General features: G+C 37.3%; 3 protein-coding genes across 4 annotated transcripts; all 3 read right to left on the reverse strand.

The window, feature by feature from the left end:
* Nucleotides 1-5,924: 5,924 nt before the first annotated feature.
* Nucleotides 5,925-9,266, reverse strand: LOC108999213 (protein NUCLEAR FUSION DEFECTIVE 4-like). Of its 2 annotated transcripts, XM_018976036.2 has the most exons (3): nt 8,612-9,266; nt 7,225-8,315; nt 5,925-6,056 (listed from the first exon to the last, which is right to left on the reverse strand). In XM_018976036.2, the coding sequence occupies exons 1-3, from the start codon at nt 9,062-9,064 to the stop codon at nt 5,954-5,956; spliced, it is 1,647 nt and encodes a 548-aa protein (XP_018831581.1). In that variant the 5' UTR covers nt 9,065-9,266; the 3' UTR covers nt 5,925-5,953. The 2 variants fall into 2 exon arrangements, with proteins under 2 accessions (XP_018831581.1, XP_018831580.1); XM_018976035.2 differs by lacking the exon at nt 5,925-6,056 and having other exon boundaries at nt 6,277-8,315.
* Nucleotides 9,267-12,957: 3,691 nt separating this feature from the next.
* On the reverse strand, nt 12,958-15,987 carry LOC108999087 (protein NUCLEAR FUSION DEFECTIVE 4-like). The gene is made up of 3 exons (XM_018975886.2): nt 15,119-15,987; nt 13,321-14,513; nt 12,958-13,236 (listed from the first exon to the last, which is right to left on the reverse strand). The coding sequence occupies exons 1-3, from the start codon at nt 15,599-15,601 to the stop codon at nt 13,224-13,226; spliced, it is 1,689 nt and encodes a 562-aa protein (XP_018831431.1). The 5' UTR covers nt 15,602-15,987; the 3' UTR covers nt 12,958-13,223.
* A 5,835-nt stretch (nt 15,988-21,822) lies between these two features.
* Nucleotides 21,823-24,993, reverse strand: LOC108999086 (protein NUCLEAR FUSION DEFECTIVE 4-like). The gene is made up of 2 exons (XM_018975885.2): nt 24,366-24,993; nt 21,823-23,212 (listed from the first exon to the last, which is right to left on the reverse strand). The coding sequence occupies exons 1-2, from the start codon at nt 24,819-24,821 to the stop codon at nt 22,019-22,021; spliced, it is 1,650 nt and encodes a 549-aa protein (XP_018831430.1). The 5' UTR covers nt 24,822-24,993; the 3' UTR covers nt 21,823-22,018.
* Nucleotides 24,994-26,841: the final 1,848 nt, after the last annotated feature.

The following is a 26,841-nucleotide window of genomic DNA, read 5'->3' on the forward strand; positions in this document are numbered from 1 at the left end:
GTCAGTAATAGTATGAGAATAAATGTATATAAGGATGAAGATGAAATGTTTGTTACCTCTCATGGGTTATTTATAGACAGACATGGACATGGCGTATCCTTCATGATCCCTTATGAACCGAGGAGGATATTTCTTGCTTTGTATGAGTTATCTTCCCTAAAATGATTACATGCAACTGTGGGTTAGATCTCCAACTCTTTGTGAGTTATTTGCCACGTAGTCACAGTTACGGACTCTTAAGGCTTGACCCTCTTAATCCTAGGCTAAAACTTTGGGCCTGATTCTTAGTCGTGGACTTGGACAACTAAAGGGAAACCAAATATCCCTTCCAGTTACCACGCTAATTTTATTTGTGCTGACACTTGAGAAATTTAACTTTTGCACTTTTTATGATCATTGCTTACCCCTTTAGTGCAGGGGCGTGCGCCTGTACTTTCCCTTACCTAGCTGGGGTCTATAACAGTGGGTATGGTCGAGCTCGTAGCCCTTCTTTTTTGGAGGGATGTGGCTTACGTTAGCGATAAATGTTCCTTCTAATTAAATGAAAGGAATGGCACTGTCGACACAATCACCCTTTCGGATTCCCAAGAACCCCCATGATTACTCTTCTTAATTCTTCTCGATTCGCTCCCTCTTAACTATACCCCCTTTCTTTCATATTTTTATTTCTTTTGCATTTCTTCTTCTCACTTACGGCACATTTCCTCTCATTTCGTATTGCCCCATCTTTCTTCCTGCGCATTTCCTTTGCTAGTTTCCTACTCAAGACCTTCCTCTTTCTTCAATGGCCAGCAGTCGTTCTTCCCGTGCCTTTGTCCTTTCTTCTGGCCCAGCTTCGGCGAAGAGCTCCCTTTCTGAATCTTCCCTCACTCGAATCCCGACCTACTTTGAGGGATTTTTTGGCGCTCTACTCTTTCTGAGAAAGATTTGGTGAAGCTGAGGAACACCGTTTGGGTCCCAGAGTTAGTGGAGCTTTCTCTTTCTCCCGTGGGATGCGTTGATAAAGAAGGGCATGTCAGCAACGTGACCTTGACGGTGAATGCCATAACGCACATTCTGTGATTTCCTTTCATCCAGCTCGTTCGTGACGTTCTGGATTTTCTAGGGCTAGCCCCCACCCAACTTCACTTGCACGCTTGGTGTGTTTTGATGTGTTTATGCGTGGTTTTCCACATTGTCTTGGAACTCTTGGGAGATCCTTACCCAGATATAACAGTGAAGGAGTTTCTTTCTTTCTACGCAGTGAAGCCGTTGTCAGGCAACATTTGTAGTTTTAGGGTTAGGTCCCAACGTTTGGCGGCTTTTGAGCCCTGTTATTCTAATGCCAAGCAGTGACAAAGTAATTTTTTTTTTTTCATTTCTAGTACCACTTGGGAGTACCCCTCTAATGAGATGCACATTCGGGATTACTCAGTCCGTGCCAATTGGGGGAGGGTCCCTGACGACAAGAGCATATTGTTGGATTTGACTGACAGGGAGCTTTCTTGTGTGGACATCATCCTCAATTGGGTGAAAGAAAATGATAAAACGGGGTTTGGCGATGAAGGACTTGCTTTCTGCCACCAATATTGACAAGTTCTTGGTGACCCCCTGCCGAGCCCATGTCCGTGGTCGCAAACTCAAACCCATTTCACCCCCACAAACCCCGGTGAAGAGATGCACCCCCAACCAGGGGGAAAAAAGGAAGACTTCTGAAATTGGCGGTTCTTTGCCTAAACGCCCTTGTGGTGGCATTGATGCGGGCGAGGTTGTTGTATATGATGTTGTGAGGGCGGAGGTGGATCAAGAGATGCGTTGTGATCCCTCCGGAGAGAATACGCCCAGAACTTCCCCGGTAAGGGTCTCTTCCCCTTTTGTCGCCAAGTCTTGGCGACCTACCTGGGATCATGGGCCAAGCCCTCACTGACCTAGCGATAACTTTTGATTTTGATTTGCCTGCCACGGGCATTGAACTCGTGGGCATGTCGCCGTTCGAGTTTCCTTCTCTTCTTTCTCCGACCTCAACGCCCAGTGTTGGCGACCTCTCTGCGGACATGTACAACGCTTTTTCTATGGGCTTGGCTAGAGCTGGGATGCATGAAGTTGTCTTACTTGGCAGCGCCTAGCCTAACGCTGAAGACAATCATGGGGAGCAAGGCTTTACCTCGAGTTCGGTCCTCGCTACTATTTCTGGGGGTGAAACCCCTACAACTAACTACGAGAGGGTCTCAATCCCTTCCCTCATCCCCTCCTCAGATGGCAATGAGGAGAATTCCCCCATTCCCCTTAAAGGTGGTGGGTCTTCCTTAGATGATGGTGGCATTGGAGTAATGGGCGTGGGCGATGAGAGTTTGGGTGATGCTAAACTTTTTTTTTTTTAATAAGTAAAGGTGATGCTAAACTTAGAGGAGAGAGTGTAGGTTCGGACCAGATCCTAAGGACCATGCTCTCTCCGGTACTATGTTTTCTTTTGCTTAGCATACTTACTTTTGTGTTAGGGTGCCTTCTTAATCATTTTCTTGTGTAGGGTGTTGACGAGTTGGCGGTTTGGATCGTGGGAGAGCATGCCGAACAGGAGTATGAGATTAAGGAGCGGCGAAAGTTTGGATATTACGCTAAGAAGGAGATGACCAGGCTCAAGGATGAGAAGACTGAAATAGAGTGCTACTTGGAACAAGCCGATGGGCACATCCGCAACTTGGAGACTAACCTTGAGCTCCTCCTTGATGAAGTGTGCAATCTTCGTGGAGAACTGCTTCGAGCCCAATCTATCCAGGCGCACGACAATTTTATCTTACAAAAGGCGGAGTCTGAAAGGGCATCTACTCGAGCCCAGGTGTCAAGGTTGAATGAGGCCCTTGCCATCCAAGCGATCACATGCGGATGCATACGAGGCTGCTCAAGCATTGGCTGCTTTGGAGGAGAAGCATACGAGGCTTGCCCTTGAATTGTCGGAGGAGAAGGCGTCTCACGTGGAGGAACGCATGCAGTCCAACATCCAATTGTCCAAGGTGAATGGGGATTATGAAGGAGTGCGGTCCAGATTTGCTACCTATAGAAAGGTGCGGGAGGATACTGACGCCGCCCAAAACAAGATAGCCCAGAGTCTGCAACACCTAAATGATACTACTAAAGACCATAAGCAACAGTTGGGAGAGTCGGGAAAGCAGTTAGCTTTGGCCAACGGGAGTTGGTTCGTCTGCACCCTCAGCTGGCCGCCACCCTATATGTTAGAGATCGCGCCTTTGGATATGGCTATGGGGCTGGTATGGCTAGCTTGTGAGCCTACCTACTGGCTAACCCCCATACCAACCTGTCAAAGCTGAATTTGAAACAGTTTCAGCCTGATGAAGTCTCTTGCCAGTTTGTGGACACTTTGGGGCGCAAAGAAATGTCTGACGCATTCCCACGTCCCTCGCCATTGGAATAAATTTTTCCTTTGCTTGTGATGATTGTTGGGCCCTGTTTTGGGCTTTGCGTAATCTTTGGGTGTTGTATTTGAACAACTTATTTTTCTTGGCCCTTAAATTGGCCTTTTCTTTTGTATTTAACTTTTGGGTTGGTTTTGAACAATTGCACTACTTTGTTACTCCATATGGTTTTGCTTTTGCCTCTTGGTAGCTTAGTTTGTTTGTTCAGCCATCTGTTATATATGACTACTTGTTGAAAGGGCTAGCCAATAGCTGGCTGTGGGGCCTTCTGGCTCCCATGCCTGTGGGCTTGCCTCATGAGTTGTACTCGAGCCTGGTGGTTACTCGTTAGGAGGTCGTAGGGTCTTCTAACCTCCACACCCTTGTTGGTTGCACCATGAGTGTATCAGTCGATCTTTGGTGGCTAACTGTTTAGTGCACCGTGAGTGTATCACTCGATCTTTGGTGGCTAACTATTGAGTGCACCATGAGTTATCTTTCTACCGCTTTAGCTCCTCGTTCTCCTTCTGCAGTTGCTCAACAACTACCATGACTTGTTTCAGTCTTTCTTCTGTTTCGGCTAACCTCATCTCCACTTCTGTCATGCTTGTTTCTGGATCCCAGTGTATGTGTGATCGCTTGATGGTTGGCACGTAAAAGTCACGTTAATGTCTGTCAGAAGATCCCACAAACGACACCACTGTAAAGGACGTGTTTCACACGTACAGATTATCTACAGCAATAAAGGCGCGGCACTGGTTGCATTGGGGAAACTCCGATGCTTAAGTTAGTAACAGTATTAGAATAAATGTATATAAGTATGAAGATGAAATGTTTATTACGTCTCAAGGGTTATTTATAGACGAACATGGACATGGCATATCCTTCATGATCCCTTATGAACCGGGGAGGATATCTCTTGCGTTGTAGGAGTTATCTTCCTAAAATGATTACATGCAACTGTGTTTTAAATCTCCAACTCTTTGTGAGTTATCTGCCACGTAGTCACAGTTATGAGCTCTTCAGACGTGGCCCTCTTAACCCTAGGGTTTAGCTTTGGGCCTACTTCTTAGTCATGGGCTTGGATAGCTAGAGGAGATCCAAATATCCCCTCCAGTATGAGTATCCAAGTTTTGATACTAAAAAATGATATTTGCAATCACGAAATGCGCAAACGTCGTGCATTCATTTAAAAAAAAATGAGTAAAAATGAGATCCACGTGAAAAAATTAATTTTTTAATAATAAATTTTACTTTTTTTTCTAAATGAGTGCACAATACTTGCATAATCTGTGACTTTATCTAGCATTACCATGGACAAGGGAATGATTAAGCAACATTGAATGAGCAGCTTTTGATTCTTCATATTAAAAGTATTATGAGTATTTTTAAAAACCTGCATCTTATTTTAACATTAACAAATTAAATGTTTAAAATCAATTATTCTTAAAAATAAAACTTACCACATATAGTGATTTAGAATGTGTTCTCTTACACCAATCTGTAAATATATTTTTTCTTAGAATAATAACTTTTATTCTATGTCTTAAGTCCTATGACTATAAACTCTTATAACTCCTCTTTTAAATTTGATCTTGTTTTATATTTTCTTGAAAAATAGAGTACTGGTCGTCCCCGCAAAAAGGGGAAAAAAACAAAAAAGAATAAAAGAGAGATCCATAATTTAAAAATACAATAAAATATATATTGGCTTTAGCCATAAAACAGTACATAAATGGATCGCAATTGAGAAAATATATATACTTCATTTGTTGAAATGTCGTTTTCTACTGTGTCATTAAATTAAACATTGACAAGTTGACAAATGAGTAGGCAATGATGGACACATTAGCCATAATTTCCCTTCACAAGAATATTAATAAAAATACTGACAATAATAATTATGAAAAAAAATTAACCTTAGTATACTAGTGAGTAAGATGTTTTAAACTCTATAGAAACACGCTAAGTAGATCTTTCGATCAATTCGCACTCAATCTCTTCACTCTTTATGCCATCATTATACCCTATAAAGTCGTCTATGGCAACTTAAAAGTAGTGGTTAAGAAGTAAGAATCATCATAAAAGCCCAATATATAAAGGTGAAGCTTTAAATCACTGAACAAAGCCAAATCATGATTTGAGAAGCATATCAAAAGTGGTGAGCCCAAAACGAAAAGCATAGAAAAACAATCCATCTAAAATTGGATATATTACAAGGACTGTCGTGTGTGTGTATATATGTATATGATACTTTTGAAATTCCAAACACATGGCATGTACTTGTACACTTTAGTTTTAGTTTCTTACAAGTAACCCACAAAAAGAATAGTTGTCTCAGCTAATACTTCTTTCTTTTTTCGGCATCCCATTTGATGGCCAACAATAGAACTATGGTTTTCATTTTTTTTCTTCCAACCATATTCAACAAATATTAATAAAAGGACATATTTTCATTTAAAGAAAATGAAAAAAAAAATAATCTAAAAAATCACATAAAAATAATAATTTTATCGAAAGTATAGAGATATATTGGTTATCAAATGGGATGCTAAAGAATTATTTTACCTAAAAGAGTGGTTTAACCTTCTGAGCACAAGTAGCTGATAGATTTGCTTAGTACGAAAGAACAAGGCAATGGCAACAAGAAACCCCAAAAAAGCCACAAATGACATTATCAGAAAAGAAAGCATAAAGCAATGAGTACCAAAGCAGAAGTTATCTTCACCACCAGCTTCCATGCCGTAAATATAGCCAATTATTCTCACAGAGAAAATGTAAGATCCAACAAATCTAAAGCGATCAGTCCTTAATCTATTTAAGTCTTGGTCGATCCTGTAAGTTTATGATCTTGCAGCAGAGCCATGTCCAGATGCTGAAGGATCAATAAAGCAGTAGAAGCCAAATGTATAGTTACTTATTAAGAACAAATTGGGGGGGGAGGGGGGGGGGGAAATTTACATACCGAGTCACCGACACCATTTCAATCGATTTCCATTCATGCAAATCTCCATTTGCTGTCCAGGAAGTAGATCACTGTTTCTAGGTTTATAACCTCAATACCCACCGCATAATTCTTTACCTAAAACTTAAAATCTTCCTTCATTAGTAGTCACTCAAAATATTTTTCTCTAAACCTCTCTCAAACCATATTAGTCTCAACTGGTGCAGCCAACTGCCAATATATAATAATGCCTCCAAGTTATGCCCCTGCAGCCACCTACATTACTGAATTCCCAACAGTCCTTAACAGAAAAATTACAGCCTTTTAAGGAACGTGTGCAGTATCCTAATGCAAGTCTTCTATGATAAATATGGATTCTTGCACAGTTTCAAGCCACATGGATGCCAAGTTCCTCCAGTCTAGTTAACTATATCGATATATCTGGTCATTATTATCCATAATGTTCTAACTGTCTACGGTCAGAATGAAATAAGTTGAACCTACAAAGCTACCTTATGAAATGCTTTTTCCAGATCTAAAACTAGTTCTCATGCAGGAGATTTTGCAATAAACATTTGAATCCATATTGGCAATTATTAACTGAACTTAAGAAGGACAGTGTTGATGACTCCCTCTGTTCCCTGATAGCCCAACTAAACTTTCACACGAGAGAGAGAGAGAGATGGGTGTATGCGCGCGGGCATGTGTGTTTTGGAATATACCTCGTTCTCACCAACCAGCAAAAACTTCATGACTCCTTCAGAGTACTTAGCAGTCTCAGCAATTTACTCACTGAAACAATGTAGCAGTCTTCTACATACAACCTGATTATAGTAATGTTTAGTCCGAAAGTACAACCCCAAGGCAGCAAGAGAGCCCAGAAGAGTAGCAGATGCCATGATGATAAAAGATAACATGAAACAATGTGTTCCAGTGCATGTGTTGCCCTCCGCTGATGATTCCTCATCATATAGATACCCAATAACCCTCACCGAAAATATATAAGATCCAACAGGATTTGCTATGGTAATTGTATTGAATATGGTACCCATATGTACCACACCAAATATCTCGGAAGTGATTGTAGGCATTAATGACCACTGGGAACCATAACAAACACCCACCAATATTGAACCAGCAAACAGAGCTCCAGGAAAACCAGAAGCAATCACCACATGACCAATGCTCATGGTTGCTAGAGTGATGACCATGAACAATGGCCTTGCCCATCCTCTAGTATGCAGGAAATAATCTGACACATAGCCAGCTCCAAAACGTCCAAGAAAATTCCAGATACTCCACAAAGAAACCAAAGTACTTGTCTCGAAGCTAGTGTAACCAAGAGATCCTCCTATCTGGCTGATGTTATTCACTGTGGCAAGTCCTGAGCCCATACCACACGCCATGGCAAGAAACAAAATCCAGAAGTCTATCGTGCGTATGGCTTGCAACAGATTCAGGTTTTCTTCTGCTGGGAAAGGTCTTTCTTCGTTACCATCAACCTCTTGATCAGTACTGCCGGGCACACAGCGGTACCCAGCAGAATCTTGTCTTACATGCATCTTCTCAGCATCTGCTTGGTTAGGATCATCCACTGGTTGGTCCCCCTCAATAAAGAGATTATGTGAAATTCCATTAGAATCCCTTTGATGGGCTCTAATCGCTACGCAAAATGGTGAGACAAGCAACAACACGAGTAGGACAAATGTGACTACACGTATTGACAATCGAAAGGTAATAACATTCTCCAAAATTATGACAAGCATAAGGTAGGCAGCGATAACCAGAGCAATTAATGAGAAACTATCTAGGTGCTTCTTTTCATCTCCTTCAATTGTGTTGTGGATTCTCACAAACCACATGAACAACAGGGCATTGACACTAGGCAAAAGAGCCAGCATCAGCAGGTAGGATGTTGGATCGTTATTGAATATTGTCCTATATACTTGAACTAAAATTGCTCCACTCAAGCCAATAAAACCCTGAAAAAAGAAAAATATGCATCTTCAGTATCCATACTTCAATCATAATAACCCACAGGCAGCAAACTTGAAGCTAAACTATCAAACACTAAGCCTCTGATCATAACAACCCAACAATCAAAACCCAGAAGAAAAAGCATACTTCTTGTATCAAGGAACTCATGTTGCTGCAGATACATTCTCTTTTCGACAGAGAACTAAACTATCAAACACTAAGCCTCTGATCATCATAAAGAATCGCAAACTTTTTTTACACAAAGCAGAAGCTTTTCACATCGGAACTGAAGTGGAGGTACCTTTATAATGCCAACGATAGTGCCACTGTAATTGGAAAAGTTCCGTACGCCAGTGACCACATTCGAAGTGTTGAAGAAGGTCGCTGCGTGGGCTGCCACCAACATGAACAAGCACATGGCGGGCACAGACGGCCGGGGGATCAACCCGACGACGGAGGCCCACAAAAGGAAGAAGCCAACGAAACATTGGACCGCACCCGCGAGGTGGACCACCCAAGGCCCAGTACGGCAGCGGTGATTCGCTGTGGCGGCGGAGTAGAGAAGACCGGAGAGGACGCCGAAGTTGCCGCCGATGTCCTTGAAGACGGAAACGGTGTCGAGCGTGGATTGATCGTAGCCCTGGCTTGATTTAAGAAGGGAGGAGTAGATGGAGAAAGTGTATAGGAAGCCACTGGTGCACTGGATCCATATGCTGGCTGCTGTGGAGACCCATTTGTTATGAAGCTTATCCATTTTAGTCTTGTTTCGACTTCATGGGATTCTTTGAATTTGATCTCTGCTTAAATAGTAAAGTTCTCCACAGGTGATACGATGTCTACTGCATAGGTTTTGTCTGGATCAGCAGCTGTAGCCTGTTTCTTCGTCGACGACTTGAGCTGGTGGCAGTCCTGAGTCCTGTGGTCTTGACAATTGTACGCTGCCTCTCCTGAACAGCCTTTTGTGTTTTGTTTTTTCCGAATCTAATTGCAAATGTCATACCACTATTACCAAATACCAAGTCACAAGTCATCCCTAGCTTGATGACCCACATAGAGTCACCTCTTGGCCATCTAAGGTGATTTTATTTTCTTTTTCTAGATTTATGTGAATTTTCCCTGTGTTTCATTTTCGTTATTTAATTTTTCAATTCTTTCTTTGTTATTATATTTAATTTTTTTTAATTGTTTCAATTTTATAGATATAGTTATCATTGCAAAAAAAAAAAAGAAACACAAAAAAGCTTCTAAAAAACCCTTAAAGTTTTAAAAAAGATACGAATAAAACACTCATGAAATAGGCTCAAGCATGAGCGATTAGAATTAAGTCCGAATATGCAGCTACAACCAAGATGGTATGAGTATCTGGGTTTTGATACTAGGATATCTGCCTATGTTAGATCTAGAGGACACCAAACAAATATCTAGACTGTACTAAGAATTTGTTTGGAAACATAATTGTTCTCAAATTATTTTATTATTATTCACAAATTATTCACAAACTATCTAAACGACCCATTATGCACTCAAATGTGAATCGGGGTATGTGTACACAAATCTACATCCGTGTGATTAATTCTAGCAATGAGTTTGCTCGAATTGACGCCAGATCAATTCAATGAGACATTCATAGGCCAATTTAAGGGATAGGTATAATATCAAGTATTAATATGAAGTTTATACGTTCTCAAAATTTTATTCAAACAATATTAAATATTGTAATGTTCACATAATGTGTGTATATATATATATATATATTTTCTAAATTGAATCATTCGATTCAATGAAGTAATTACAATGGATCTCTATCGAACGTTAGTCTGTGCTTTGGTTATTAGATTAAAGGGGAGGGAATGATTAAGCACCATTGAATGCGTGCAGCTTTAATTCTTCATGTTAAAAATAGTATTTGAGTATTTATAAAAGCTGCATCTTATTTTAACTTCAGCAAATTAAAAGATCAAAACCAATTATTCTTGAAAATAAACTTACCATATAGATAATGAATAAATTTTCTCATCAGTCACTGTACAAAACTTCACACCCCACACCCTACGTGTGAACTGGATTTACTAAAGTGAACTGGCTCTCTCAATCCACCCCCAAGAAAGAAAGCATAATTTCCCCACCCTTCAGAAATTCTTCTTTCGCTTTTCCTCTCTCTTCTGAAAGCTCCCGCAACAAAAACAGAAGACACCATGCGGAAGAAGGTAAGGGCAACGTAGGTGGCTGTGTAGAGATCAACGGTGGCAAGAGCGGTGGCAGAGCACTATGAGAGAGAGAGAGCCCAATGGGTGCTGTTGTTGGGTTGTATATAGAGACTGGTCTGTGAGCAGAAAATTGAGAAATAGTGAGTTCACTCGACATGTGCTCGATAGTGAGCTTGAGCGAATCTCAACCTGTGAGTTCGCTCAAGATGCACTCGACAGTGGGTTTGAGCGAGACACAAATCCTAGTATTCACTCGAGCCACACTCGACACCCCGCTCGAGCTAATGTTCATTGGTTGTTAACTCGAGGCGTGCTCTACACATCACTCGAGCGAAGAACGTAGTTTTTGCCAGATTAAGATTCCAACACCATTTACTATAAATATATTATATTTGACTTGTTTTTGTACGACTTTTCAGCATATTTTGATAGAGAATAATTGTCAAGTGTATGCATATTATGTGAGAAAGAAAAAAGATCCTAAAGAGTGTGAGTTCAGATTGAGTGATTGTAATCTCCTCTAGTTAATTAGATTTTTGCAGCTCTTTGGACGTAGACAATTTACCGAACCACATATATTGTGTATCGTGTGCTTCATCATGCTTGCTTTTACTTTAGTTTAGTCGTTGGTGTGTGTGTGTGTTTTGTACAACAGCTATCATACCAAGAAGCAAGGAGTAGAGGAAGAGATGTGAGTCGTCGTGGGCCTACCGAGAGAGGGAATGTCATGCGACGAAATTGGGTTGGCTGGAAGCTCCCTGCGGCAATTTCTGTGGAGGTTCACTGGTTCATGGCAACTGTGGGCACATTGGTTCATCACTGCTCTGTACTGTCCATGGTAGAGTAGTTGGCATGATGGTGGCTGTAGGTTTACGTGAAGGAGCATCACACGGTGGAGGAGAAAGGTTGTTGTTGTGGAGAAGCAACGGACGGTTGTGGAGGGTTGTGGCTTTCTGGTTTTTTGTGTTTGGTGGAAGTGTCGTGTTCTGTTTTTGGGGTGCAAGAATAAAGGTTGCATTGGTGTCTCATGGGGCTGCTGGGCTTCATGTCGTGCAATACAACCATGATGGTTGGTGTAAGGGGTGGAGTGGCAAGGGAGGAAATCATTTGTGGATAAGGGTGTGGTGCTGCCATGATAGGTGTTTTTGTTTCGATGATAGGTGTTTTTGTTTCGATAGTGTGTTGCTGGTGACTAGTTAACTGTAACTTTCTTCTTAGTTTGGACATGGAGGATTGGAGACCACAGGGTGCTGGGTAGAGGGAGGAGCAATTTTTTTTTTTTGGGGGGGGGGGGGGGGGGGGGCAGCAGAGTAGATCGAGGAGCAAACGACGAGGCAATGCTGGACAGAGGGAGGGGCATCACGGGGTGGCACTAGGCAGAGGGAGAGGGGGCGACTTAGGTTGCTGGGCAGAAGACGTTCAAAACGACGCAAGATGCTATTGAATTAGAAATGCATTTTCTTTGCCCTCAAAATGACGTTTTAGCATTTAAAAAATAAATAAAATAAAATCCATATCAGGTGTGGGTTTGGGGTGGTGATTTATAGAAGAACTCTATAGTCAATAGTGATTTAGATTGTGTGTTCTCTTACACCAATCTGTAAATATATTTTTTCTTAGAATAATAACTTTTATTCTATGTCTCGAGTCCTACGACTATAAACTCTTATAACTCCTCTTTTAAATTTGATCTTTTTTATATTTTCTTGAAAAATAGAGTACTGGTCGTCCCCACAAAAAGGGGAAAAAAACAAAAATAAAATAAAAGAGAGATCCATAATTTAAAAATACAATAAAATATATATTGGCTTTAGCCGTAAAACAGTACATAAATGGATCGCAATTGAGAAAATATATATACTTCATTTGTTGAAATGTCGTTTTCTATTGTGTCATTAAACATTGACAAGTTGACAAATGAGTAGACAATGAGGTGATAATGGACACATTAGCCATAATTTCCCTTCACAAGAATATTAATAACAAAACTGATAATAATAATTATGAAAAAAAATTAACCTTAGTATAATAGTGATTAAGATGTTTTAAACTCTATAGAAACACGCTAAGTAGATCTTTCGATACACTCTCGAACCTTCTTTTAGATTCCTTTTATCGATCAATTCGCACTCAATCTCTTCACTCTTTATGCCATCATTATACCCTATAAAGTCGTCTATAAAGAAGTAAGAATCATCATAAAAGCCCAATATATAAAGGTGAAGCTTTAAATCACTGAACAAAGCCGAAACATGATTTGAGAAGCATATGAAAAGTGGTGAGCCCAAAACGAAAGAAAAAAAATCTTATCGATTATTATTCATCATTTCACAATTTATATCTTATAAAAAATTTTATATTCTATAAAAAATACTCTACAAGTTGAATTACAGAGTAATTAGCTAAAAGAAGAATGAGAACAGAGGAAGATTTCGTAGGAAAGAAAATTGTATTCCTATTTCTGTGTTAATGCACTTACAAGGAGAGGTTGCTTATGTACAGTAAAGAAATAATTAATTCTGACAAGTCAGAAAATAAGGAATATACAGTTACGTAACAAACTGTAAAATTACACAAATGTACATAACATTTCAATTATAGAAGGCCCTTTTGGTAATTCGTATGAAACATTATTGCAAGCTTGTGAGTGCACATTGTAATGCACGAGACTGCAGGTCAGATGTCTTCTTGGTGGTGTGAGCAGTTTCATCTTGATGATCTTGAGGAATGACAGTAGAGCAGTGTTGATCATGCTGCTCTAATAATATTGGTTATCAAATGGGATGCTAAAGAATTACTTTACCTTAAAGAGTGGTTTAACCTTCTGAGCACAAGTAGCTGATAGATTTGCTTAGTACGAAAGAACAAGGCAATGGCAACAAGAAACCCCAAAAAAGCCACAGATGACATTATCAGAAAAGAAAGCATAAAGCAATGAGTACCAAAGCAGAAGTTATCTTCACCACCAGCTTCCATGTCGTAAATATACCCAATTATTCTCACAGAGAAAATGTAAGATCCAACAGGATTTGCTATCCCAATTGCATTGAAAATGGTTCCAACATGTCTGACCCCAAACATCTCAGAAGCGATGGTGGGCATTAGCGCCCACTGTGAACCATAACAGAAGCCCACCAGAATCGAACCCACATATAGAATTCCTGGAAAACCAGAAGCAATAACAGCATGGCCAGCAGCCATTGACGCAAGAGTAATGCCCATCAAAAATGGCCTCCCGCAACCTCTTGTGTGTAGCAAATAATCTGATAAATTCCCAGCTCCAATACGGCCAACAAAGTTCCATATTCCCCACAAAGACACCAAGTTACTGATCTGCACACGTGTGTAGTTGAAAGATTCCCCAATTTGGCTCAAGTTATTCACCACAGCTTGCGCAGTTCCCATCCCACATACCATGGCAACAAACAGCAACCAGAAGTTTAAGGTGCTCATGGCTTGGAGAAGATTCATGCCCTCTTCTTCTGGTAGATTAATTATGTCATCTAAAGTAGCATGATTAACTTGATCACCCTCACCACCAGGCAGTTCTTGGTATGCCAGAGGATCCTTGCCTGCAGAAGACTTTGATGACTTCATTAAAGGATTACTCTCAACAGAAACCTTCTTAAGTGATCTGATCTTGTAGTAGTCCTCTTCCCTCTGGGCTTTGATTGCAATTCCAAGAGGTGATGCAAGCAGAAGCAAGAGCAGTATGAAAGTAAAAATGCGTGCCCATGATGGCAAAGTGAAGATGTTCTCCAAACTAATTATGATCATGAGATAACCAGCAACTATCAGAGCCACTGCAGAGAAACCATTCAAGTGCTTCCTGTCATCAGTCGTGTCTGCATCTTCGTAGATTCTCACCAAAAACATAAGCGCAAGGGAGACGAACGTAGGCAATAGAGCAAGCATCAGCAGGAAAGTGCTCGGCTCGTTCTTGCTGAATGTCTCGTACCCTTGGATCACTATTGCTCCACTAATACCGAGAAAACCCTGCGACAGAAATTAATTAAGATGTTGAATGAAAACGGCCTCTCGATCGCACGGAACATATATATATACCTCAAGCAAGACTGCAATATATAGCATCCACAAAAAGACATGATCATAACTAGCCTAAGATCATAATTTGAACAAGCATTTATCTTTTTAGCTAATAACAAATTGTTCATGAAATTAAGGTTCCATTCTTAAGTTGTAATGGATATTTATTTGAATAGAGATCTTTACTAATTTTCCAACGAATTAGATGATCAAATTTTGGAGAGATAGACATCAAGTACTGGACTCTACAATTTTTGCAGCAAGTACAAAATCTTCGAGAATTAGCATATGAACTCACATGAGCAGTTTGTCTCAAATCATCTAATTTGCTTAAATAATTAGAAAGGATGTGTTTATTTTAACAAATAATTAAAAAAATATTTAAAAAATAAAAAATTATATTAAAAATTAGATAAAAATAAAAAATTATTATTATTATTATTATTATTATTATTATTATAATAGAGAATTATATAGCTAGTCAGTTAAGTATTTGGTGTGGAATTCAAGACTGTTCATTTTACATGGCTTTCTCATGAAGATATTTTATGTACCTTCATGATTCCCACAATGGTCCCGCCACATTCTGCAAAGTTCTGCACACCACAGACCATGTTGGTTGTTGAAAAGAACGTCTGAGCATGAGCCGACAAAAAGACAAAGAAACACATCAACGGCACCGGAGGCCGGTGAATTACTCCGACGACGGAAGCCCAAATTAGAAGGTACCCCAAGAAGTTCTGGATGGCCCCGGCAAGGTGGACAACCCATGGCCCAGCGAAACTCCGGGACCGAACAGTACCTGACCGGTTACTGTTTCCAACAGCCACGGCTGAGAACAAGACGCCGGAGAGAACGCCGGCGTTGCCACCGATGTCCTTGAAGACAGAAACGATGTCGAGCGTTGACTGATCGTAACCTTGGCTGGATTTCAACACAGAGGAATAGATGCTAAAGGTGTATCCGCCGACGCTGCACTGGATCCATATGCTTGCCACCGTTGCTATCCATTTGCTACTCATCAGCAACCTCTCCATAATCGAATATTGATCCCTCCAAATCGTTCTCCTCTCCTCTCCTTTTCTGCTCGGATATTTACAGCTTGTTATGCCTATCTACGCGCGCAGCATCCTAGGAGGGCATGTGATCTTCTTTTCGATCCGTCCATGTTCCCCTATGAAATACTTGTTTTCAAGTGTTGTAGCCTTGTAGGCCCGACCTTTGCTCTTTCTTGCATTATCGGAGGGTTTGGGAATGTTTTGCAAGCAACCGAGATTGCCTGTCATTGCACTGTACGTCCGACTTAAGAATTACAGGGGAAAATCGGATCGGACAACCGAATCACAGGGAAACCCCGATTTCACTTGTCACATCTACACCACTAATGTACATTTTTTTTCAAAAGTCTACGGCACGACGAAATTAGGATTGACTTTTGTTACGCAACTTCTATTACTCTATATTCTATATTTTTTTTAATTTTTAAATTTTTTAATATTGTTTTTTAAATTTATTCTTTATAAATTATTTTATTCATTATTTATATAATAAATATTTAATAAAAAAAATAATAAAAATTAAAATAAATATGAAATATGAAGTATGAGGAGGTTGTAAAGATTTATTCTTCTTGAATAAGAGTTCCAAATATATATAAAATTAAAGAGTTTTACTATAAATCAATAACTGTTTACATCACATATCCCACAAATGATGCGAAATTTTTTTTTTCATTTTTTCATAAGGAGTGAGGTGCTTTTCATATAGTGTATGAGTATTTTTCATGGAATGTTGATTCTAGAGTTGTAAATAGTAATTGATGAGAAGAATTTCACAAAATTAAAAAAGGTCATTTGCAAATTTGAATGTACAATAAAAAAATAAAAAATAATAGTAATTATTTTAATTAAATTTGACATTCTTTCAACTAATAAAAGTATTAAGTTATTATATTTTATATTAAGTTTCTCAGTAATTTATTTTTCAATATAAACTGCGAGATAAGTTTCTCCGTTTGGATGTTGAGATTCATCTTATCTCATTTCAATTCATCTTAACTCATCTCAACATTCAAATATCACTTAAACATATAGGCTACATTCGAATGTTGAGTTGAGATGAAATGAGTTAAGTTCTTTATGAATAGTAATGAGTTAAGATTGTGTAGTGAGTTTTGTAGAGTCCACTTAAGATGAGTTTAGATGTATTTATAAGAAGTTGAAAAAGATTGTGGCTCACATATTCTAAACGTAGTCTATATTTTTCAATTTCAAATTTTTAACTTTTTTATCTTATCATATCTAATTATTATAATTTTTCTAAATTTTTAAATAAAATATAAAAAATAATTGAAATCTAATGTGATATTCCCAATCAGTTTTGGATGCATGCAGCTTGGCTTTTTAGGGAGTTGTGAGATAACTACGTGGATTATGATGCTACATTGACGGCAGATAGATCAATCCCGAACACATTTCTCCACAACTTCTTCCAAAATTCTATCTGCAATTGTATCATTGGTTAATTATATGTTTACTTGTTTTGTTCTATGCAATCAAAATGAAATGCATTATGATGATTTAATTCTTCGAAAGTGTGGCCAATACAATAAAATTACATTTTCAAGCAAATTAAATTTAGTTTGTCACGTGCGTTGAAGTGTGGTATAGGCTCATTTTGTGTAGAAATCATTTGCTTCATATAATTCTCTTATTTTATGATCACCGAAATCTAAAATTTGGAGATCATATGTAACACCTGGTGCCAGAAGTTGTATGGTTAGACTATGAATTTTTTTTTTTATTTTTTTGTTTAGCTTGATATTTAGGTTATTTTTATTTTTTTTGGTTTTTAAGTTATAAATCGAGTAGTGATTTTTTTTGTATTTTTTGAGCTTGTGGCTGTTTGTTTAAATCTTGAAAAAAAAAAAAAACCCTATCGGTTTATGAGCAGCTTTCCTTACCCGCACAACTCTTTTCACATCCGCATGCATATCTCTCATGCATAGCCCCCGTCCTTTTTGGTTTTCATCTAGGGTTTCCATTCAACTCTTTATATGCATCTACTTCTCTCCTGAAAAAGTAGCAGCCGCAAATCTCCCACGGTAGTCTTCATCCCTACAAGCCCAACGCCTCACTCACGCAACCCATAGCCCTCGACTTAGCACTTGTCAACCTTGCACCCATAGCCAACCACTAGTGTGCATGACGAAAACCTAGAATAGCCGCTTCTTTTTTTTTCTCTCTCTCCCTCTCCTCTCGGTTTCCCACAATCATCTTTGCACCTTTCAGCCATCCCTGTTGCCGTCCAACACCCTCACAGAAGCCCAAACGTGTGCGTCACCACTGCTGCCCGGTTTGTCCTCCCCCAACCTCCATCTCTACTTAAAACCAATGCCCAGAGCAACCATCGGAAAACACTTTTGACAGCTACGGGAAACAGCAACCCACGGCTTTTATCAAGTTAAAATCCTCTGTTTTCCATATCGAAAATAGAGCATCACCACAAATCCGGTTGATCACCACCGTACAACAGGAAAACTATCGGACTAGCCACAGAATCTGCTGGTTGTCACTTTTCCATCAGCCTCGAGCCGCCTCAGTTTCACCTTGTCCCACACGGTGAGTCACTCTCATGTTGCTCTTTTTATTTTTTTTCCTTTCCTCTCACGCACTCACCCTCCATTCTCTCGCATTTCTCTCGCTCTCACCACCTGCGTAGGCAGCATCTCCACTGCTCGCCTGCTCTCTAGCCGCGTCGCCACTGCCTACCCAGTCCAATCATCGCACACTACCGCATGATTTCTCCTTGCGTAAGCCCCTGCCATGCAAAGTTTTTTTTTTTCACGCAGGTTATGTTTTTGTTTTCAAAGAATTATATGAAATTACGTTAGTACCCTTTACTAATTATTGTATTAATGTGCTTTTAAACTTTTATTATGTATTAATACTTTCTAATTTATTTATGTTTACAGAAACCTTTTAAGTAAATTAAATTAGTATTAAGCAAAATTTTCTTTCAAAGAGTAAACAATAATGTTGTGTTTATTATTATGATCTTGCTTATTATAATTTTAACTGTTTAATTTTTAAAATATTTTGGTATAAATATATTAGCTAGAATTAAATTTTATAATTTGATCTCATTAGTAAATAAGTTAGTTTTGTGTTTTGTTTTTTTTTTTTTTTTTTGTTCAGATTGATTATTGGGATATTGATGAATTTAGAAAATGTGATGATATTTTAGGGTTACGTGAAGTTAAGTTTTTGAAGAATTAAAATAGGTTATTTTAGCATCTTAGGCATAAATATTGAAATTGTGTTCGATTGGAAATTTATGAGAATTACGTTATTATGTTATAGGTGACAATTAACAATTGTTCAGCATTTTGAGGAAATTTCTGAAAAGCTAAGAAGTCCAGGTAAGCGGGGTTTCTATGCTAGACTTTGCATTAAAATAAAATGAGCTGAGGTTATTTTTGAAAAATATACATATTTGATTATGAAAAGAAATTTGAACTACCTCAGTTATTTGTTCTGCATTATTCATGAGATTCTGTTTAAGAATAAATTATTTTCTATCATGACTGGTGTAGACATGAACTTATTTTTGATATTCTGCTTTTGAACTTTGAAAAGAGAGCAAATATGAAATTTTGTGCATAAATTATGTTGTGATATGATTTTGTTCTATTCTGAAGATTTTCTGTACTCTGATATGATCTGATGTGATTTCTGAAAACTTCTAGCATAACATTCTGTTTCTGTTTCTGTTTCGTTCTGACCTTACCACGTGTGTAAAACTGTAGCCTCTGTTCAGGTTGGTACCAATTTTTCTATTTCTGGTGCACCCACTTTGGAAACAAAGTGATTTTCTACATGGTCTTTCCTATATGCACACTCGGGGCTCTAAAAATGAATAAGGGGAAGATTCACATTCTATTTTTGCTCGATTAACTACCAGGGTTTGCACAACCCTACCACGGGAGTTAAACATGGTATTTGTTATGATATGATAAGATAAAATGTGATGTTTCAGTTTATACTATGCCAAAAGAATTTTGATTATGAATATTTTCGAACTTTTGCTCTGATATTTTTTATAACATATTCTGACGCTGCATTTTGAAAACATTATTCTGATTCTGCATTTTGAAAGAAAATATTTTGTTCTGCATTCTGAACTCTGTAAATGCTCATGTTTACATACTAGTATATGTCTTATACTTACTGAGTTGTTGATAACTCACCCCTTATCTCCAATTATGTTTCAGATAATTTTGATGGTTCAGCTGGAGAACAAGAGTATGGAGTTTTAGCAATGTGTGACATCCGTAATGGAATAAGTGTCCGAGGGTACAAGTGCTTATTTGAGAGTCATAGTTAATAAATTGATTTATTTTTCGAGTATTTTGATTTGATGAGTTAAGGATAATTTCGAGTTTTATGAAGATTTCTAATTTATGTTATTGAGAATTTCTTTATTGTCCCCATGGAGGAACTTAGATATTTTGATTGATTAAATTGATTAATATTTTATGGGATTTTCTGGATTTTATAGTTGTGTTATTTAAGTTAATTTTAGTTATTAAGAGTTAACTCTCCGAACCTCCGGGAACGGGATAAACATCGACTTTACGATCTTTCTTTTCACTTAAATTTATTGAGAATTCCAATATAAATACTTGAACTTGAGAGACAAACATGGTATTGATTATAACTCATCTTTACTTGGTGTAAGGGAGGTGGATGAGGGGGTGATGAAACAAAGAAGCTTTAAAATGAATAGAGAATGCACTGTAGGTATTCGATAAAATGCCTAAAAAAAAACACAAGTTTTCATTTCTATTTTTCTATATTTCACCACTCTGCATAACCTTTTCTTAGCATATTTATACAGACTTTAGATAGAGAAAATAAATCACAATACTTTGATCACAAGGTTCACATCATCCATTCGGTTATGTAAGAATATTCTAGAGTTAGAACAGATATAATGCTATGATTTGTGCTTGCATGATTCTTTTCTAGAAGTTTCAAATTTTAGTATCTCCTCTAGTTGTTGCACCATCTTCTATGAGTATTCTTTTAACGTAACTTCTACTTGAGGAATGGCTGCCTTAATAAAGGGCAAATGCCACAAAATGCAAAGCGTGGAGTGACTAATTTGTTATTAGTTGGCGAGAGAAATCAAGAGAACAAACCTATATTCTAAAATGATTAATGAATGTTAGAATTTGAATTCATTTCGAATTATTATAAAAGAACTTCTCCTTATCAAAAAATGTAAAATTGTGTTTACTAACTTATGTATTTAATTCGGCTCATTACACTACAAATCCATTACAAAATAGAAATAATTACATGAGCTGAAAGAATTCACACAAATGAAGTTAGAGATGGGGCTTCTCTTTTCTTTTCTTTTCTTTTGTTCACTTAGCACCAGATAGTGGAGAGGAAGGTGTCACATAGAAAGTAATTCCATAACCTCAAAGTTGTCATTAAATAGAAAGTCAACATATCATGCCTTTCACACAACCCAAAATGGGCTACTCTGATCAGAGAGAATGTGGGCGATGATGGCAACGGCCATTGACCAGTTTTAAAATCCAAAACCCTGATAAAAGTAACAAAATAAAAAAATATTAAAAGGATAATTAGTAAGATAAGATGAGATGAAATAGTTTTATATGAAAGTTAAAAATTGAATAAAATATTAGTAAAATATTATTTTTTAATATTATTATTATTTTAAGATTTTTAAAAGTTGAATTGTTTATCATATTTTGTGTGTAAATTTAAAAAAATTATAGTGATGAGATAAGATGAAGCCGTTTTTGTATCCAAATGTAACCTAAGTAAGAAATGAAGAGAGAAATGATAATCACCGAAAATGACACAGAAGAAACGCTTGAAGCCTAAATTTCTTAATTTGTTTCCCTTTTCTTCTTCCTTTTTTCCCCTTTTGATTCCAAAAATGTAGTTAATATGGAGGTTTGATGCATTGATGTAACACATGTTGCATGGTTTTTTCGTATGAAAAATAAATAAATAAATTGGGTAAATTACAAAATCACACATATCTCAATATATTGAAATCAAGATATCAAAGCCTAAACCAGGAGGAGACTAGGAAACCAAATTGAGTTTTGGCCGTTTCGAGGATCGTTGTGCAAAAATTAAAAATTGAGGCCTCGATTTGTAAAAATTTGAATCAAAGATTTGTGCTTGGGCTAAGACCCTGTTGAACTGTTGGCCTCTTAGCATAAGTATCCCTTTGAGATCTACAAATCCAAAGGGATACTTATGATAAACTGTAAGGAAATAAGTATCAATAATATGAGAGACTTAAACTGTTATTTCCTCCTCAAAACTGAGATGCCATTCCATCCCTAAAAAGCTATGGCCTCATCTAACACCTTTCCATGCACACAAATCTTTCATATATAGTACTCATCAATTTGGATAATGCACTAAACGTCTAAGCACAACCAGCTGATAGAACCTCTTAGTACGAAAGAACAATGCAACAGCAACAAGGAAACCAAACAAAGCCACAGATGCCATGATCAGAAAAGATAACATAAAACAGCGAGTACCATAGCATGTGTCATCTTCACCAGAAGCTTCTTTGTCATAGATATACCCAATCAACCTTACAGAGAAAATATAAGATCCCACTGGACTTGCTATGGCAATTGTGTTGAAAATAGTACCCATGTGCCCAACACCATATATGTCCGAAGTGATCGTGGGCATTAACGACCACTGTGAACCATAACAAATTCCCACAAGGATTGAACCAATGTATAAATTTCCAGGAAAACCAGAAGCAATAACTATGTGTCCAACAGTCATTGTGGCTAGTGTAATAGCCATCAACAGTGGCCGTGCCAAACCTCTTGTGTGCAGCAAATAATCTGATACATACCCTGCTCCGAAACGGCCAAGGAAATTCCATATACTCCATAAAGAAACTAAGCTATTTATCTCCACAGTTGTGTAACTGAGAGATTCTCCAATTTGGCTCATGTTATTAATTGTAGCCAGCCCAGAGCCCATTCCACATATCATGGCAATAAACAGCAACCAGAAGTTTACAGTACGCATGGCTTGCAATAGATTCAAGTTTTCTTCATCCAGTTGCATGTTTTCATCTGAAGTGGCCTGCACTTGGCTCTCACCACTCAGCAATACATTATTCTCTATGGGATCCTCTGCTGTAGAAAACTTTGGTGATGTGATTTGCTCGGCATTTTCAGTTAACAGATTACTATGGATTGAATCCATTTGTGGTAATCTCCTCAAGTCCTCCTTCTGGGCCTTGATTGCAATTCCAAGAGGCGATACAAGTAGAAGCAGAAGAAGTATCAAAGTAGAAATACGTGCCCATAATGGCAAAGTGAATATGTTCTCCAAAATTATCATAACCATGAGATAACCGGCGATGATCAGCGCAACAGCAGAGAAACCATTTAAGTGCTTCTTGTCATCCCCCGTGGTTGCTTTATAAATTCTCACACAAAACATAAGCACAAGGGAGACAAATGTAGGCAACAGAGCAAGCATCAGGATGTATGTGCTTGGCTTGCCCTTGCACACTGTGTCATACACTTGGATTAGTATTGCTCCACTGAGACCAAGAAATCCCTGCCCATCAAAGAAGTTAGAATGGCAAATTTTCATAGGAAAGTATTAGAAGTTCCGAGAAGACAATAGCTGGGAATTTTGTTCATCAGTGACTTCACAAGGAAAATTAACATCCGCATAGGAATTGTTACAAACAAATAATGAGTCACAGCCAACAGTTAACCATTCTCATAGATTGTTTAATAGGATATTTTACATCATATGAAATTCAATTATGCAATGCTTTTTAATGCGCAAATAGCTCACAAATTGACTAATAAAAATAGTGGATGAATATAAACATATGCGAGAGGCTCTGAACACAAACATAACCTTTGTTAAATTTTAGTTTGGTCATGCAGAGCATTGAGACCCAGCTCAAGGAAGAAAAATAAAAGCTAGGGATTTTTATTTAAAGAGCTCGTATTCAGCTATACTGATTATCTATTAATTCTCCTCAAACTTTACCTGGTAGGCCTAAAATAAAACATTTAGTGGAAGAAACGACTAAACCAGAGGAAAGTTCTAATCCAGAAAAGCCCTGTATGCAGAAGCCATTGAATTTCGAGAGCACTAGCAAAGCCCCATGCCCCCATTCTAATTCTAACTCTGAGTGGTGGCCACCACGTCTAACTCTGAGTGGTGGCCACCACGTCAAAGTCCACAACCAAGCATTAGTACACTTACAATGATCCCTTCAATCTTCAATGATCTTTATAATGTGTTGTAATTTTATTCTTTTTATCCTTCTTGGAAAAACATGTCGAGGAAATGACTTCACGGGTATTGCTCCATGGAGTCGTCTCTTTCTACGAAGAACAGAACAGAAAAAAGTGTCACATCGCGAAAGCCATTGCTGCTGCACCTGTCCGTTACTCTGCTCATAGTTGCCCATTCCACTGCGCTAATTCGTCACACTTTATCTCCCATTGAATGCAGTTAGTCCATGATTTTTAGATCACCATGCAAAGCTTAAGAGGAGTTTCCTTCGCAGTTTGGAAATTTGTTTTCTTTCTCTTAATGTAACATCGAAACTAATTAAAATTCCTATGAAAGATGTTTTGAGTTTCCAAGGGCGTGTTTGAAATAATTTAATGGGAATACCCAGAACAGAAGCTCAGAGCTCTGATCAATCAAAGCAGAATACACAAACAACAACACCCACACGTTGTACCTTCATGATTCCCACGATCGTCCCACCATAGTCTGGAAAGTTGTGTATACCAGTGACCACATTGGCGGTGTTGAAGAACGTCTGAGAATGAGCTGCCAGAAACATGAAGAGGCACATCAGCGGCACAGGAGGCCGATAAATCAAACCGACAACGGAGGCCCACATGAGAAAGTATCCCAGGAAGCACTGGACGGCCCCCGCGACGTGGACCACCCATGGCCCACCGAGACGTGGGTTACCGAGGGTGACGGAGGAGTAGAGGAGGCCGGAGAGGACACCAGCGTTGGCACCGATGTCCTTGAAGACGGAAACGGTGTCGAGAGTGGATTGGTCGTAGGCCTGGGTGGATTTGAGCTCAGAGGAGTAGACGCTGAAGGTGTAGGATGAACCGCAGCTGCACTGAATCCATATGCTGGTCACCGTAGCTATCCATCTCGTGGTCCTTAGCCTCTCCATCTCTCTGCAATTCTCTCTGTTGCGCCTCTCACCCGCTTCATTACGCCCGTTTGGAAATAAAATGATTTTGTACTACAAAAATAAATTATTTGGCCATCCACCCTCTGCCATCCTTGACAGGATGATGAAAATATCCAGCTGTTATCATCCAACAACAGAACACATGTCTAACTGACAAAACGTTTGTAACTACTACCTACCATTTAAGTTCTGGTAAGTTATCGAAGTAAACTCAATTTATCCTAAAATTAAATAAATTATTAGTGGGATTTATTATTTTTTAAATTTATCATAAAAAAATTAAAGTCTTTAATCTAATTCATACATTTAAATACATACATTAATCTATTTATATTCAAACACAATTTAATGAGATCCAAAAAATATTATTATTTATATATCAATTTAGATAATTTAAAATCACCTCAACAATCAAACGCAGCTCACCTTTGAGAGCATTAGATCGATCATCTAAATAATTTTATTTTTTGTATTATTTCTTTTTAAATAAAATTTGAAATTAGCTTTATCACTAGTAAAATGAAAGACTATACTAGTACCAACATATGGTCAAAAGAAAAAATTATTTACGAGTCCGTTTGTTATTGAAGTAAAAATCCGTTACAAAAAATGTATTTGTACTTTAAAATTTTTAATTATGTTTAATTGTGCACTAATCATAACTTAATTTCGTAATTCGAGGAATATAAGAGCCACAAGTAGCATTGCTCATCACTAGGATTGTAAGAGTATCGGACCTATAGTTTTGTTCGTCGGTTTCATAGTGTATTTTTTAGATCGGATCGGATTGAGATCGAATGAATGTATATATATATATATATATATATATATATATATATATATATATATATATATATATATATATTTAAATATTTATATATATAATACTTATATAATAATTATATAAGTTAATTATATAATTTTTATTCAAGAAATTACCATTGATCATATATATAACAAAATTATTTAATATTTATTAACTATATATAAAACGTTAAAAATATTATTTAATTTTAATTTTATTAATTTAATTTATTTTGTGTATTAATTTTTTTGTCAAAAAAATAAAAAGATAAATGTGAGAAAATATTTATAGATCAAATTGAACCGATAGTTAATGGTCCGATTTGACAAAAATTTTCAATCAAAATTTTCAATCTTTAATCCCTCCCAAACCAGACTGAACCAATTACACCGTCCTCATCACAAACTTTTTTTCTCATATCAATTAGAATACAAAAAATCTACTCAACCTCTTACTATTCACACAACCTCCACACTCCACATTATTTTTAATTTTTATTATTTTTTTTATTAAATATTTATTATATGAATAATGAATAAAAAATTTGAAATAATTTAAAAAGAATAAACTCAAAAAAAAAATTTAAAAATATTAAAAATTTAAAAAATTTAAAAAAATATAGTGTGTGGAGTGTGGTGGAGGTTGTGTAGCAAAACTCATTAGAATATGCCGCTTTCGCTCTCACCTTTTTCTTTCTTTTTTGACACATTATTCCTAACTCTGTATTCCAACTGACCCTACATATTTATGCAGTTATGCTTGTCCAATAAATGGATTCTCTTTTTATTTCGTCTCCCTTTATTAAGAAAAAAAAAAAAATCATACAATGTGATCTACGGTCAATATAATATAAATAATTAAATTAATTAATGCGAGTGATAATTTAATATAATATTAGAATAGAGATTCTGTATTTGAATATGACTCGACACTCCACCCTATTAATTAAATAATAATATTACTACTCATTCTATGTCATCCCTAACTGGTTGTTGGCTTATTTCGATAATGCATATGTTGCGAATAGAAATTTATGATATGATAAATACTCTAGTTATAAAGTGATTATACAAAATTAATTATACAAACTAATATGATTTGATGTGATTTGTCAAATTATAAAGTTATTTTTATTATAAAGTAAATCTAATGGGTCAAATGAAACTACATCAATTTGTAATATTGTTTCTGTGT

The sequence above is a fragment of the Juglans regia genome, chromosome 2 (assembly GCF_001411555.2).
Source record: "Juglans regia cultivar Chandler chromosome 2, Walnut 2.0, whole genome shotgun sequence".
Classification (NCBI taxonomy): domain Eukaryota; kingdom Viridiplantae; phylum Streptophyta; class Magnoliopsida; order Fagales; family Juglandaceae; genus Juglans; species Juglans regia.